At 46.2% G+C, this 15,936-nt stretch overlaps 3 protein-coding genes across 5 annotated transcripts in view; 2 read left to right on the forward strand and 1 right to left on the reverse strand.

Annotated features, from left to right (window-relative positions):
- LOC143519584 (sialoadhesin) overlaps positions 1 to 508 on the forward strand; it is a 6,842-nt gene extending 6,334 nt beyond the window's left edge. The window contains exon 8 of the mRNA XM_077013179.1: positions 1 to 508. This exon is cut by the window's left edge and continues 600 nt beyond it. The gene's annotated coding sequence lies outside the window, so the exon portion shown is untranslated.
- LOC143519585 (myelin-associated glycoprotein-like) lies at positions 494 to 3,792 on the reverse strand. 3 transcript variants are annotated; one of them, XM_077013183.1, is made up of 7 exons: positions 3,487 to 3,792; positions 3,113 to 3,349; positions 2,565 to 2,870; positions 2,198 to 2,473; positions 1,265 to 1,405; positions 929 to 1,099; positions 494 to 735 (listed from the first exon to the last, which is right to left on the reverse strand). In XM_077013183.1, the coding sequence occupies exons 1-7, from the start codon at positions 3,530 to 3,532 to the stop codon at positions 635 to 637; spliced, it is 1,278 nt and encodes a 425-aa protein (XP_076869298.1). In that variant the 5' UTR covers positions 3,533 to 3,792; the 3' UTR covers positions 494 to 634. The 3 variants fall into 3 exon arrangements, with proteins under 3 accessions (XP_076869298.1, XP_076869297.1, XP_076869295.1); XM_077013182.1 differs by having other exon boundaries at positions 944 to 1,099; positions 2,987 to 3,349; XM_077013180.1 differs by having other exon boundaries at positions 2,987 to 3,349.
- A 977-nt stretch (positions 3,793 to 4,769) lies between these two features.
- Positions 4,770 to 15,883, forward strand: xrcc1 (X-ray repair complementing defective repair in Chinese hamster cells 1). The gene is given in 19 exon segments (XM_077013184.1): positions 4,770 to 4,989; positions 5,252 to 5,356; positions 5,482 to 5,574; positions 5,675 to 5,782; positions 6,010 to 6,168; positions 6,254 to 6,331; positions 6,910 to 7,033; positions 7,373 to 7,461; positions 7,711 to 7,879; positions 7,991 to 8,166; positions 8,168 to 8,202; positions 8,324 to 8,440; positions 11,585 to 11,633; positions 12,072 to 12,195; positions 13,248 to 13,293; positions 13,778 to 13,938; positions 14,641 to 14,731; positions 14,843 to 14,918; positions 15,205 to 15,883. Coding segments are annotated over 18 exon segments (1,854 nt in total). The 5' UTR covers positions 4,770 to 4,989; positions 5,252 to 5,305; the 3' UTR covers positions 15,313 to 15,883.
- The last annotated feature ends 53 nt before the right edge of the window (positions 15,884 to 15,936 follow it).

Genomic DNA, 15,936 nt, shown 5'->3' on the forward strand with positions numbered 1-15,936 from the left:
GTTTTTAGCCGTGGCCTCATGTGACCCACTTTTCCTGTCTGCCCTCTGGAACTGAACCTCGTCTCACTCTTCTATGAGTTTACTTAGGGAAAAATTACAAGAAATAAAGCCGCTTTTAACAATAAGTCTTCTAATTGTCTTGATAAGACATCTTAGTTTACAACCTTATGGCAGGTCATGTTACAGAACTATTTCAAGTCTTCCATTTATATCTAAGATTTTGGAAACAGTTGTGCAATAGCTGAGCTCACAAGTATAACTGCGTAACACACTTTCACTGGGAATGCAGGCAGCCGCAGTGCTGAAACAGCTTTAGCAAAGATAAAGAATATTTTAATATCCTCTGATCAAGGTTTCTTCTCTTATTTACACTATTATGCTAGAAAGCTGTATAGCGTCACACTGTTACCGCAGTGACATCTGTGAACATGGCATTTGCTTCCAGTCCTACACTGACGATAAAGTAGTAAACATCAGATATTACAAAAGAAACTTCAATGTACATGGATTTTTTTATTAAAATCAATGTGCTCCTGACATATAAAGCTCAAATTCTTTTCTCCATAGTATCTGTGGTCTTATTTTCTATTCTGAACCACCATAAAGGAATTATCACAAAGCACTTATGGTGCCGTCACTGTGGAAAGAGTATAGTCATCACAGTCATTCCCATTATGGGTCCCCACGGTCCCAGGGCAGGGCCAGCATCAGACAGGACAGTAGCACCAGATGTGGCTGTGGAGAGGATACAGGACAAGACCGTCACACACACACACACACACACACACACACACACACACACAAATGCACACATGCACATGCACACACGACTCAAAATAAATTAAAGCTAACCTTTCATACAGCTTAATATTTGCCATCAGTAGAAACAAACATTCAGCGAGAAGTTAATAGAAATTATTAGAAGTACATGGAGTTAGCTCACTGTTGAGAGTCAGTGTGAAGGTTTGGATGGTGCTCGATAGGTTATTTTCAGCCACACACAGTGCGGTGAACTGTTCAGCTGAGCTGTTCCACACCACTGAAGCACTGAGGGTTACTACAGCCTCATGGCCTCCAGACCGAGACGTGTCTACGCGGCCTGGAGACACAAGTGGACACTGTTTCCAATACATTCACAAGTGATCCAAGGCCGTGTTGGATGTAGCTTGTTCTTTATTTACATAATCTATCATAATTTACATAATCTATCTTGAGACTCAAAATTGCCGCAGCCATCTCTCAGCGTCACAAAATGCTTCCTCACCATTTATGGGCTCTTGTGAACCCATGATAGTCCAGTTGATGGAAGGCTGTGGGTTTCCATGGGCAATGCAGAGACAGTTCAGCTCCAGATCCTGCTCAGAGATCTCCGAACACCAGCTCTCCTTCAGGATCTCAGGCTGGTCTAAACAGACAGGACCAATCACAGGCTCATACTACCAATCAGTGCCACATTCCTAATGCAGTGCTTAAAGCTACCAAACACCCTGTAACGGGGGGCCAGAGGGGAACCGTATGATCCACCACAGGGTTTGGGCAGATAGGACCCACTCACCGAGGTGAACTACAACTGGGAGTGAGAACAGAAAGGGGCAAAAAGGAACAGCCAGGAGAAGGTGGAGGAGAAGATGGAGGAGAAGATGGATGAGAAGGTGGAGGAGAAAACAAAAGAAGGTTGTAGTCAAAACAGTTTGGGCAGGAAACAGAACTGACTCTCATATAGCAAGACACAAAAAAGAAAAACTCCCTAACAAAGAGTAGCAAAAGGAAACCAAGAGAAATGGGAACAAACTTGTTCTTTAGATTTAAAACAACAGCTTTTAGTTGAATAAAAAAAATAACCTGAGACCAGAGAGAGAGAGAGAAAGAGAGAGAAAGAGGGGCAAAAAGAGGCCCAAGAACAAGTCCTGCAACCTCTACCCAAAGGTACCGGCCAAGCTGTAGGTCAGATCTCTGAACAAACAATTCAGCAACCGGTGTGTTGGAAAGAGCCATCAAGCAGGTATAGTCCATCTGGCTTGATAAGACCATCAGCTCCCTCTGGTGTTTGGTGGGGGTATGGCGCTGGGGCCAACCCTTACACACCCATGGAGGACCACACACTACATCACAAACACCCTTTATAGAATGAAACAAGCTTATTAACTGATTAACTTTAACAATCATTAACTGATTCAATAAAATGACATAAACTCACATAGCACATCCAGAAGGACTGGCTGAGAGCGGGCGGCGCCCATCACATTTTCCGCTCGGCACCAATACTGCCCCGGCTCCTTAACTACCTTGTTTATGGAGAGCTTGTGGCCTCTCTGTGCTGGCAGGAGCTGTTCCCTACCCTCCACCCACCAGAACCAAGAGTAGGAATGTGGTGGTGGGTGACTGTCTGCCTGGCAGGACACGATCACAGTGTCCCCTTCCAAGATCGAGTCCAATGGAGAGGACACAATTGCTGTCACGTTTTTGGGAGCATCTGATGCAAAAACAGCAGAACAGCATGTGTGACTAGAAGGCCCTGTTCATACTGTTAATTCATAAATCCCAGTATAAGTGAACTTGCTTACACTCAACCACCAGCTTGCATTCGGGCCCAGACTGGTTCTGTCCATTGGGAAACGCAGCAGTGCAGCGCAAAACTTCCCCGTGGCTTCCAGCAGAGGGCAGTAGATTGAGCACGGCTCTTTCCTCCCAGACGTTTCGGAGCAGACGTCGTCCCTGCGGTTGAGCGATCGTCTGCTCGGCTTGGATGGCGCTCCAGCGTAGGACAGGTGGTGCCTCAGGACAGGTGTGCACCACCGCACACACGAGCGACACGGCCACACCCTCAGCCAGAACGCCAGGACACTGCACTGAGGGAGTTGGAGGCGCGTCTGGCATGAGGAAGAAGTGAAAGAAGCGATTCCATCACACACACAAACTGTCCAGAGTAAACGAAGAAAAATCAACAATGCACCTTTCTAAGGTTTAGACCGAGTGAGAGGCTAACCGGTAATGTTGACTGCCACGGTCTGTTGCAGGTATGTGTATTTGTTTAGGCCGTCTATCTCAACTCGAAACACGTAGCCCTTGGCGTCTGACGGCCCCAGCGGACCTATTTTCAGAGAGCACTCACTCCTGGCCAGAGAGCCAACGAGTCTGGTTCTGTTCACATACTGAGCGTCTGCCACTTCCGGGTGCCTGCTGTTGTATATCTGCAGCTTTGCACTGGCCTCGAACCAGATCCCCGTGAGTTTGCCAGCTGGCTGTGTTGGCCCAGGGTAGGAGAACCTGCAAGGGATGTGGACACACAGACCCACCAGCCCAGGAGCAGAGGTCGGGACACTCACAGACCACTCACTGCCCCCAACTCCTGCAAAGAAGAGTGATGAACTTAAGACCTCCAAGACTTTTAGGGCTGCAACTGATGGCAACTTATGCACATATGTTAAATGTCTGGAAAATAGTTTATATTAATGTTGGTTAATATTAGTTCATATTGATACTCACCCAATATGCAGATACAAACAATCGTGAGACAAAAGCAGAGATGCATGTTGAGGACAAGTGGGACAGATCATCTTTACGTGATAGTCCTTAAAAAGAGGAGATCCGGATACCCCTCCTGACACACACACACACACACACACACACACACACACACACACACACACACACACACACACACACACACACACACAAAATGAGTTGCCAAGTGAATAATAAACAAAACAACAACTGCTATTAACAGCTGACTGAAGTGGAAATACACCCAAAGACGAGTGTAGATCTTTCTACAGTGAGCTGAAAGCATGAATGACCATGTTTCTAGCTTTTATATAATATTTTAGCTTATGTCTTATTTCACTGGAAAAAGTGTGAGAAAGCAGAAGAGAAAAGCACAGAAAGAGACTCAGTCAGCTAAAACAGGACCGAAACTTAAGTTTATTTTTGTTCATTTAGAGAAACAAAACCTACCCTTCAAATCATTCAAAAGTAGAAATATGACTCCATATTATCTCCTATATGCTACTGTTATAACATATAAACATTTATTGAACATTTAAAAATGTTTAATACTCTCTGAGGCTTTTAAAATATTTCCTTTAGAACCATATTTTATTTCATATTTTGTATTATATTGTACAAATGTATGTATGCATGTAAGTATGTAAGTATGTATGTATGTATGTATGTAAGTATGTATGTATGCATATGAACATGAGTGACATTCCATTCTTAATCCATAGTTTAATATGGTTCTGTGGTTAGGGAACTGGTCTTGTAACCAGAGGGTTGTGGGTTCAATTCCCAGGCCTGAGGTCATGACTGAGGCACCTAACCCCAACTGCTCCCTGGGTGCTGGGCTAGGGCTGCCCACCGCTCTGGGCATGTGTGCACCACAGCCCCCTTAGTAATCACTAGTGTGTGTGTGTTTTAACTGCACAGATGGGTAAATGCGGACAACAAATTTCGATTGTGGTGAAAAATCACAATTGACAAATATGGCACATTTCATTAATTCATTTCATATTCCATTCATTGAAGGTTGCCATCACAGTGCATGTTTACAGAGTGATATGTTTTATCGTGGTGTGGTGGTATCATTTTATTGGGCAGAAAATCCAAACAGATTAGATGGTTTTATATGGTAATAAGTCGAATCTGGTCTCTTTATACGTTACAGACCATACATTTCTCTTTCTGGAATTTCCGCTAGATGGCTCGTGAATTTCAGCAAATACATAAATGACAAATCGGAAGTTACGTCATTGTTCTTGACCGGAGAAGGAGTCTACTTCCGCTCTGTGACCGCGCAAATGTTTTAGTGTTGAGGGAGATTAGAGCTGCAGTCTGGGGCTCGGAGGTCCTGTGAACCCGGCGGTCCTGTAAGTCCGAGGACGTTTAAAGCGTTATTGTTATTGTGATGTGGCTAAGCTAACGTGTCCTCAGCTGTTATTGTGCTGTAGCCGTTAGCATCACATCACCGTGAACACCGTCAGTCTCGCGCAGGTATGTCAGTCTGTGTTGTAGTTTGGAAGATCTTCATCCGGAGATGATTGTCTATCTAAATAGAAACGTTTCAGAAACGTGTATTCATTTCCCTGATTTGTGTACCAGATGTGTTTTTGCTACAGTAGCGGTTGCTCATCCCGTTTGCATGTTAATTTGTTGAATTTAGCGACTTAAATGCAGCTAATTCGTCTAGCTGAGATGTTACATGTTCGTTTACTTGCTTTGATAATGCAGCAGTGCCTGTTTTGTTGCATTTTAGGTTTTATATTTGCATATAGGAGTGAATCAGCTGATAGCTGGTTATCTAGCTACTATGCCTGAAATCAAAATCAAGCAAGTAGTTTCCTGTAGCACTGAGGACACGGTGAGTATGCAGGACCCTGTCCAGTGCAGAAATGCTGCATTTTCACACTAATTTCAACCACAGGCCTGTTGCTTGGTCCGCTGCCTCTGACGTTTCTCCTCTGGGATTCTTGTTTTCGTGTCTAGACTCACAAGGCAGACAATCTGCTGAGCTCCGACACGTACAGGAAATGGAAGGCTGCAAGACCAGGAGAGAAACAAACTTCAGTCATCCTACAAGTAGGTGGAGACTCTACCCTGCTGAGTGTCATCATATATCAAACTGCACTTTAGGGTTTAATGTTAACGATGTGTTCCCTTGTGTTACTGTATTCATTAGTTTGACAAAGAGGAGCAAGTTCACAGCATAGATATTGGGAATGAAGGTTCTGCGTTCATTGAGGTCCTTGTTGGCCACTCAACGTCTATCAAAGACCAAGATTTTGAGGTACGCCCCACTCACACACCCAGTTTTACACATGGTAAAGGTTGATGTGTGCACACTCGACCTCACGGTAAAGGTTGATGTGTGCACACTCGACCTCACGGTAAAGGTTGATGTGTGCACACTCGACCTCACGGTAAAGGTTGATGTGTGCACACTCGACCTCACGGTAAAGGTTGATGTGTGCACACTCGACCTCACGGTAAAGCTTCCTGTGTAAACCCCTGAAGGTGCTGCTGGTGACGTCGTCCTTCATGTCCCCCTCCGAGAGTCGGGCGGGCACCAACACCAACCGTGTCCGCTTCTTCGGTCCTCAGCAGCTGGTGAAGGCCACTGCTCAGGAGAAATGGGACCGGGTGAAGATCGTGTGCAGCCAGCCGTACAGCAAGGTCAGCCCCCCCCCCCTTCCACAGGTCGGGCTGCTGGGAGCATGATGTGGCTGCGGTGTTAAATTACGCTTTTCCTAAATCCTAGACCATAGCGTACGGAGTCGCCTTTATAAAGTTCCACTCACCACCTGACAAGAATGACGCCCCTGCCTCCACTCCACCTGTGAGTGCTTACCCCCCCCCCCTCCACCTGTGAGTCCTTACCCCCCCCCCCTCCACCTGTGAGTCCTTACCCCCCCCCCCTCCACCTGTGAGTCCTTACCCCCCCCCCCCCTCCACCTGTGAGTGCTTACCCCCCCCCCACTCCACCTGTGAGTCCTTACCCCCCCCCCACCTCCACCTGTGAGTCCTTACCCCCCCCACCTCCACTCCACCTGTGAGTCCTTACCCCCCCCACCTCCACCTGTGAGTCCTTACCCCCCCCCACCTCCACTCCACCTGTGAGTGCTTACCCCCCCCACTCCACCTGTGAGTGCTTACCCCCCCCACTCCACCTGTGAGTGCTTACCCCCCCCCACTCCACCTGTGAGTCCTTACCCCCCCCCACCTCCACCTGTGAGTCCTTACCCCCCCCCACCTCCACTCCACCTGTGAGTCCTTACCCCCCCCCACCTCCACTCCACCTGTGAGTCCTTACCCCCCCCTGCCTCCACCTGTGAGTCCTTACCCCTCCCTGCCTCCACTCCACCTGTGAGTACTTACCACCCCCCCCCCCCCACCTCTGCTCCGCTCCTATGGTAGAAGCTGACCAAACTGGGCCAGTTCCGGGTGAAGGACGACTCTCCTTCTTCGGGTCCCAGTCTCCAGCCAGGAAGCCTCTTCTTCAACAGAGACACCGCCGTCAAAGATGGAGCAGGGCTCAAAGGTAGTACAGGCAGCACCGTTCATTAAGAGACAACCAGTTATGGCACATATGTGCTGGTAAATGTGATGTGGCACCATAGTGACGTAGTAAAATCATATTACCTTAGGTGTAATGTGGTGTTCAAAGGTGATATGATTCACTGTAAAACCAATGTGTTTAAAGCTAATAGGAGTCACTCAAGCAGTAATGTGGTGTTTAAAGCTGGTATGACTCGCTGTAACAGTACTGTGGTGTTTAATGCTGGTCTGTGTGCTGTAACAGTACTGTGGTGTTTAATGCTGGTCTGTGTGCTGTAACAGTACTGTGGTGTTTAATGCTGGTCTGTGTGCTGTGCGCCAGTGTCTCCCCAAAATACCAAACTGAGCTACGCAGCTGCTGCTCTGAAGTCAGAGTCCTCCACCCCGAACCCTAAAGCCAGCTCGCCACAGGTAGACACGCCTCCTCCACAGGTAGACACGCCTCCTCCACAGGTAGACACGCCTCCTCCACAGGTAGACACGCCTCCTCCACAGGTCGCCACCAATCACTGCCCTGCTCTAAGGTGATGAACAGGGGGTTTTTCCTTTTCCCCTCTTCCACTTTGCCACTGTTTCTGCTGGTTTAAACTGGAGAATGTGAGTCATGTAGAAGGTGGTGATATTAGCAGCATCATCTAACCCTCTTTGTTTTCCTTCTAGGCTCCTGGTAAGAGGAAGTTTGAGTTCAGTAAAGAGCGTCAGGAGGCACCAGGTCCCCCGCCCAAGAAGCCAAGTGCAGTCACGTCTCCACAGGCCAGTCCAGCACCCGTTAAAGCCAAGACCAGTGCTGCTCTCACACCCAGTCCCAACACAGCCAGGGGCAAAGCAGGTCAGTCTCACCCAGCGCACGGTTAGGGGTGCGTGACAGGACAGATTCAGGTTGATGTTTGGTTAAGTCAGGTGTTTAGCTGTCTTCGTTAATCTGTTTGCTCTGTTCTAGCTGCCTCAGCCCAGAGAAACCATGAGAAGGTTTCTAAGCCCAAAGCCAGATCCAAGACCGAGGAGACGGTCCCGTTCAACAAGATCATGGAGGGAGTCGTCTTCGTGTTGAGTGGCTTCCAGAACCCGTTCCGTGGGGAGCTGCGAGACAAAGCCCTGGCCATGGGGGGGCGCTACCCGCCCCGACTGGACCCCTGACTCCACTCACCTCATGTAGGACACCCGGACAGCCTCACTGTACTGTAGGCAGGACTGTGCTTCTCCTGCCGTGATTGGTGGGCTCTTGGAGCTCTTGTTGCTGATGCATCTGCGGTCTCTCTGCTGCCCCCTGTAGCTGTGCCTTCGCCAACACGCCCAAGTACAGCCAGGTAAAGGCCTGTGGAGGGATGATCGTACGTAAAGAGTGGGTGTTGGACTGCCACAAACGCAAGCAGAAGATCTCCTACAGACGGTGAGTGAGGATCCATGATATGTCCTCTCTCTCTACGGGTGTACAGGACTCTTACAGGGTGTAGGGTGTGTATGATATATGGCACAGAGTCAAGCTGGTGGCGACCAAAGAAATTTACTGGTCCAGAGAGCGATGCCATAACACAGATAAACAGAACATTGGTAAGTAAGTAAGTAAAACTTTATTTATATAGCACTTATCTAGATTTTATCACAAAGTGCTTTACAAAGGTAGATAGCAATAAAATACAACACAATCATAATAATACAATAAAATCCTACTTAAGGTAGAAATTAAATAAAATACTCAAAAATACAATACTGAAAACATCGATCAAACACTGTTAAACGCAAGAGGGTAAAAATGTGTTTTTAAACGTTTTTTAAAAATCAGAACCGACTCGGAAAGTCTGACATTAACAGGGAGATTGTTCCACAGTTTCGGGGCATAAACTGCAAAAGCCCGGTCCCCCTTAGATGTTAATTTTGTACGGGGGACAGTTAGCAACCCCTGATCTGAAAACCTGAGACTTCTTGCACTATCAAAAGGATGTAAGAGCTCAGTAATGTAAGATGGAGTCTCATTATGGACGGCCTGATAAGTAAGCATTAAAATTTTAAAATCTATTCTGTAGCCTACCGGTAACCAGTGTAAGGAAGCCAATATGGGTGTAATATGTTCCTGCCGCTTAGTCCTAGTGAGGAGACGGGCAGCTGCATTCTGAACCAGCTGAAGACGAGCCACCTCTCTCTTACTCAAACAAGTAAATAAGGCATTATAGTAATCCAAGCGGGTAGAGACAAAAGAATGAATTAATAATTTTCTCCATTTCAGAAAATGGCAAGAAATTCCTAGCTTTACTGATGTTTCTTAGATGGAAAAAGCAAGTTTGAAGAAGTCTCTTAACGTGTAGTGAGAAACTAAGCTGGGAGTCTAAAATCACACAGAGATTTCTCACAACGGGCGTTGCCTTTAAGCCAATACAGTCAAGAGATGACTGTACCTTCTTGCACATTACCTCTGAATCCACTATTAAAACCTCTGTCTTTTCATCATTAAGTTTAAGAAAATTTTGAGACATCCAGATTTTTATAGCTGCCATACAATTGGTAAGATTAGCCAATCTTCCAGTATCATTTCGCTTGACAGATAAATAGATCTGTGTGTCGTCGGCATAAAAATGAAAAGAAACATTAAAACTTCGAATCAGGTAAAAGTTGTAACCGCTCAGCCGGCTAGAAGTTACTGCCCATACCGCTCCATTTATACATGTGCTTGTCTACAGTGGGACACGGGCGACATCAAATCAATGAAAAAAAAAAAAACTACCTGTACCCTACCTAACAAACCCCTAAACCTAACAAACATACAAAAGGGACGCCCACCCCCTTTCCTAACACATATACAACAGAAAATCTACAAATTAAAGGAGAAAGAAACGAATCTACCCCACCGTAGCCTCCCACACGAATGGTGAACATATCACACACACTGGGTTTTAGGAGACCTGACAACCACCAACATACACCACATGTAACGTATAACATACATACATAGATAGACTTGTTTCCTATACGCACAATACGTACAACTCTGTCATCCCCTCCCAGTGTACACAGATTAACTCTCTGCCAAACATCGGTCAGGTGTCTCTCCTTCTCGTCCGTCTTTGTATCCATAATTTATGCAAGAACGCCCGTCTTCTAAAGCATCCCATTGGTGGGCTAGTGAAGCCATTTTAAAACCCGATTGGTGGAACACGCCGATGTCAATTGTCCACGTCCAGATGACGATTTGCAGCAACGAGTCGACCTACAGATTTCAGACAGAAAAACACAACACACATCCTTGCACGTAACAATCCACAACTCACTCTCTGATGTTTCACAGGCAGTTTTTAAATGTTTCTTCTTCGTAGTGTCAGTCAGAAGTGTGGCAGTGTTCTCTGACGCAATCATTCTTCATAGTGTGAGTCAAGCTGTATGTTTTACTAAACTCCTAGAATAACAAGGCTTTTTTCTCCATAATATTCCACATTAATTTAAATTATCCCAGTTTCAAATGAACCCAATTCAGTTTTCTGTTCAGCATTTTGCTTAGTGAGATTTCACCTCTGGGCCTCCCTGAGAACACAGCCGTCCCAGAGCGCCCCAGTGAGATCTAAAGAGACTGCTATAATGAAACATTGATTTGTAAGTCAGTTGGGAGAGAAGACTGAAACGTGTGTGTCTGGCTGTATCTGCATGGTCTCTTTGCCCAGAGTGTCCATTGATCATTTATAGATATCCAGACAGAATCACTCCGCCCCCCTTAGCTGCATCATGTCCTGTAGGGCAGTCGGGCTGCATTTGCATCAGTCACAGGTTAAGTATCATTTCACCAGCCCTGCATACAAATGTAACGCTTCCTTTCACAGCCATTTAAAAACCTTCATTTACTCTCTGCACTCACCAAATAAAATGATTGTAAAACAAACAGCAATGTCACTCTTGTTAACGAAATAGCTCGGGATGTGTTTTGTGTTTACTGTAATACTTTGTATGAATTTTTGCTTTCTTCATGTGATTTTCACCTGATCCCTCCCCCCCCCCCCCCCCCCCCGTTGGTCAAGGCGTGTTATTGTGGGGACTGAGTGGCTCTGATGTATTCTGTATTTAAAAGCTGCATCTACAACGAGTGATTAAAGCAGCCTCTTCCTTTGAAGACAAGCACGGCATATTCAGTCATGCACATGTCTCTCTCTGCAAACATATGCAGACACACACACAGAGACACACACACACACCACCCTGATGAAGCTGGCTGTGCGTTTTTACATTCTTTTTCCAACAGCGCCCCAAACACTGTTCAGAATTCAGCTGAATAGTAATCGCCTCCATGCACACAATCACGCAGCAGAGATCCATATTCTGATCGTGTGCTCTTAACTGAGTGTTGGTGATGTTTCCTGAGCCGAGTATTCCGTGAAAGGATGGAGATGGTGTGTTGGAAGGGAATGGACACATTTTTATAATGAGATGAGGGGTATAGAACCCCACTGGTCAAGCTCTCATCAGCATGGCAATCCAACAGAGAATCAGCACCATCTCTGTGTTATTGTTCTAATTTCTTGTAATCATGAACATTTTGAATTTCCATTTCAAGGTATCTGATGGACGGAGCAGAGTCCAGCTCAGAAGACAGTGATCAAGAGGTCAGTGGAGGAACTGAGGACAAGACAAAAGTAATTACTCTCATCTTTCTGTTTGTTTTTTTTGTTGGGGGGGGTCCGCCTGACTGACCCAGGTGCTGACACCCCCCAGTACTCACTCACTTCTCGTCGATATACCAGCCCAAATGTTCTTCTCCAGTTCTCCTTGTGCAGCCACATGATCCTGGCACACGTCTCCCAGTGCTCCACTGGTGCACCTCCTCCTCTTAGTCAATAGCCTCTTTAATACTACCACTGACGCAACCTTTGGAAGCCAGATGTTGACATAGAAACATCTGGATTATTGTCTTTTTTGTTCCAGCACGGCCTGTCCTCTGCTTTGTGGCTGGGATGGTTGGGGGCTTTGGTCTGTGGGTCACTGTGTCTCGTCCTTGTTCCTTCCACTCATCTCTCTGTTCTCCCCCCCTGTGGGCTTCACAGAAAAGCTCAGACATGAGGCAGAACACCCCCAAGAAGCTTCCGGAGAGAGACACGGCAAAGGCACAGGATCTGTTCGAGGGGTCTACTGATGATGAAGGCGAAGATGGCACGGTGCCTGTGCAGGGTGGGTTGAAGTCCTGAGCAGCAGATGGTGTAGGGAGGAGAGGCGAGAGGAGCTTCAGGTCTGACAGGGTCGTGGAGATGGAATGGTCCTCTCAGACTTAAGTAATTCAGTTCATTAGGGAATGATCTGATGCATTATAACATTTCTCACTTGTTCCTGCTGTCCACTGTTGCAGAATTAACTTGTATACACAAAAAAAAGGTTGTTGTAGGTTGGAAGACACCAGCGGTGGCTGGGAGGACACTTGGTCATGTTTCTCATTTCTATGTTAATGTGGTGTGTGTGCGTGTGCGTGTCCACTATTGGTTATTGACTTCACCCACCACCACACTGAGAGGATGGATGGGCCAGGGGTTGAACATGCAAACACTTAGTGGAAAATCGGTTGATTGCAGTTCTCCTTCTCCTCTTGTCAGGCTGTTAAGAAAGGAGAGAGTTCCACACTGAGCTGGAGCACTGTGGGGTGTGGAGGCCCCTACGTCTGCCCATTAGAGTGAAAACTGATGACATCTACAATTGTTTTGGCTTTTTTCAATCATGTTATCTCAAATTAATAATAAAATAATAATATAATAATAGTATAATCAAATCTGCCCTAGGGGCAGTCATGGTCCTGTGGTAGGGAACTGGTCTTGTGACCGGAGGGTCGTGGGTTCAATTCCCAGACCTGAGGCCATGACTGAGGTGCCCTTGAGCAAAGCACCTAACCCCAACTGTTCCCCGGGCGCCGGGCTGCCCACCGCTCTGGGCACATGTGATCCACAGCCCCCTGGTAATCACTAGTGTGTGTTTTTGTGTGTTCTAACTGCACAGATGGGTAAATGCTGAGGACAAATTTTGATTGTGGTGAAAAATCACAATTGACAAATATGTCACATTTACAAAATAGATGTGGAGATAAGATTGAAGAACAGATTAATGGGTTAAACAATTTTTAAGGATTAAAAAATAGGTGTGGGGTTAAACATTAAACAGTGGGGTGTTCAGACAAGCTGCATCCTGCACTTTGTTTCTGTAATGGAGTCCTTCAAATGTATCTGGTCTCTCCACAGATGATGATGAAGACTCTGGCATGGACACTGAAGATGAACTCAGGAGGTAATGAGGATCATACTGTAGTCCAGTTTGGGTTTTGGAATTGATTTCGTAGCTGTGCTACCCTGAAGATCTACATCTCCACATGTAGGGGAGGATGGGCTCAAGATCTGTGAAGAGGAGCTTTGTTCTGAGAACTCAGCACAACTGGATTATTGATATAACTCAGATTACTCTGATGTCCTCTGATTTGTCATTACTGGGACAGACGGCATAGTTTCCAGATCAACACTGTGTCTTCTCCATGGTGTAATTATTTCCTGTTTTTGTCATCAATAATGCAACCCAGAGATGTTTGGACCCCCTGCTGAAGGTTCCATGCCACTGTTCTTAGTGTTCCTAAAGGAGTGACATTATAGTCCAGTCCCCCAACATGTCCACACACCCCACTACTAACCTGTTGTGGCCCTCTAGACCTGAAAGCTCTGGTTTCCTTACGGTTTACTTGGTAGCAACGTTCGGAGTGCAGTGTTGGGTTCTTCTTCAGGGTGGAGGTCCAGAGGAAGGAGAGAGAGGAGAGGTCTGGAGGAGACGACTCCAGGAGGAGCACGGTGCGGCCCGACTGGGAGGACGACCCTTATGGAGGCTCCACCGATGAGAACACGGACGCGGAGGAGGAGGAGGACAAACCCATCCCAGAACTTCCAGGTGGGTTCTTCAGCTCTCTGCTCTCTTTATCTCACCTGGAGATGCAGGTTTCAGTCATGTGTCCGTCGTTTGTTCCTCTGTCCCGCACCTGCTGGCCGCGTTGCTGTCCTGCCCATCTCGGGTGGGTTAATCCAGTGGGCTGTTGTGAAGAGCAGCTGGGGGGAGTTGCTGGATTATTAAGAGTTTAACCTTTGGACCAGGGTACCCGCGGGTCCTTAAAAAGTCTTAAAATGTCTTAAATTTAGTTTTCCATATTCAAGGCCTAAAAATGTCTTAAAATGTCTGGAATTTTATTAGGGGAGGCATTAAATTATTATAAGTGTGTGTTGTTAAGTTGTTCTGGCGCGATGTGAACTTTGCCGAATCTAGCGCTAATGCAGAAAATAACCGCTCCAGGGTCCTAGTGCTAGATCCCTAGCGTTGGAGTATACGGCCTCAACAACGTCAACAATTTTCGTTTGCCACACCCCCAAAACAACGATGTGGAACACACCTGCATCCCCAGTAATAGTATTCTTTTTTTTTGTGAGAGGTATTAAAAAGGTCTTAAGTCATTGAATTTGAGATTTAAAAATATCTCTTTTTTAAAGATATCGCTTTGGACCAATATCTAAATGAGCGCATGACGAATAACAAAAAAAAAATTATGTTCTGGTGGAGGAGGGACTACAGTCTACATGATACATTTGTGTTTGTTCTCAGACTTCTTGACAGGGAAGCGGTTCTATCTGTATGGCAAGTTTGCAGAGAACCAGAGACGTCTGCTCCAGCGGTACATCGTTGCCTTTAATGGGTAAGAGAGGATGGGAGGTGGGGCATCAAGGGGTCGTGGGATGAGACACCGGCACCTTCAGTTTCAATTATGAGATGTAATTCTTTTGATCTGTTTCTAATCCTCGTTCAGGGTGTTGGAGGACTACATGAGTGAGAAGGTTCAGTTTGTCATTACCAGTCAGGGTTGGGATGATGCTTTTGAAGATGTAAGTGCCCTTTAACACTCTAATGAATGTGTCCTCTAATGTTCTAAATGGTTATTGTTTTTCGTCCTTGTACACTGAGGTTGTTTGTTTCCTGTAGATTTCTAAAGTAATTTGTTTTCACCAAAAATATTAACCGTAACTCAAGTGTGAAAAAATCATAGTGGAAAATCGTAGTGACAAAGGTCCTGCTACTAGTCGGAAGGTTGTGTATAAAAATAAAGCATAAACAAACTTGGCATGTAAAGCCGACTGAGGAAATACACATTGACACTCGTACTGTCCTCAGGCTCTGCTGGAGAATGAGAGTCTCAGCTTTGTGAAGCCCTCGTGGATCTTTGCCATTAACGACCGACAGAAGGTGCTACCCTACCAGCCGTACACCGTGGTGCCCTAGAGACACGCCGCCCGTCTGCTGCTCAAGCACCAGCACAACGGCGTTTGGCGACGGCTCCTCTCCGACTGCTGGGACGTGCGGGATTGATATTTGCGTTAGACGTGTTAGCGTACTGGAACGGGCAGCTTGGACTCTGCCTGCTTCTACCTCGTTCTTTCTTCATCTGATCCATATTTATCACTTTGGCAACGTTTTCTGAGAGGGATCTTGTGTTGAAGCCCTTCATGTGTGTGGTGGAGTGGTCTGTGGGAGGACGGGTCAGGCTGGATTCGCCCCACCACTCCTCACATTCATGGTGCGTTATGTGACACGCCGTGCAGCGATGAAGACCCCCATCCTAACGCACATACTTCTGTAAAATGCAAATGATTCAGATGCTTGTGTTGGTTCTCACGTAGACTTTAATGGACCCTTTAAGAGAATTCGTACGATGCCAGTAGCTGTATTAGAATTGTAGATATCAACCTAAAAGGGGTTTCTTTCATTTTTGCTGTTTCTTTGTTTGTGTGTCCTGTTGTAATATTTTTGTATGGTGTTATTATTAATGAATAAATTGAGGGTTTGTAGAGTATAGAGGTTTCTTGTGGTTTTTATCCTAATTCCCTGTTGATTTTTACACACACC

Source organism: Brachyhypopomus gauderio, chromosome 7 (genome assembly GCF_052324685.1).
Source record: "Brachyhypopomus gauderio isolate BG-103 chromosome 7, BGAUD_0.2, whole genome shotgun sequence".
In the NCBI taxonomy this organism is placed as follows: domain Eukaryota; kingdom Metazoa; phylum Chordata; class Actinopteri; order Gymnotiformes; family Hypopomidae; genus Brachyhypopomus; species Brachyhypopomus gauderio.

Bases quoted from the DNA above. Each gene is read 5' to 3' on its own strand.
- LOC143519585 (XM_077013180.1), bottom strand. From the start codon at position 3,532: ATGCATCTCTGCTTTTGTCTCACGATTGTTTGTATCTGCATATTGG. The intron at 3,350-3,486 runs GTGAGTATCAAT...TCTTCTTTGCAG, and splicing joins TGTTTGTATCTGCATATTGG to GAGTTGGGGGCAGTGAGTGG. The intron at 1,406-2,197 runs GTGAGTTTATGT...CTGTCTGTTTAG, and splicing joins AGTCCTTCTGGATGTGCTAT to ACCAGCCTGAGATCCTGAAG.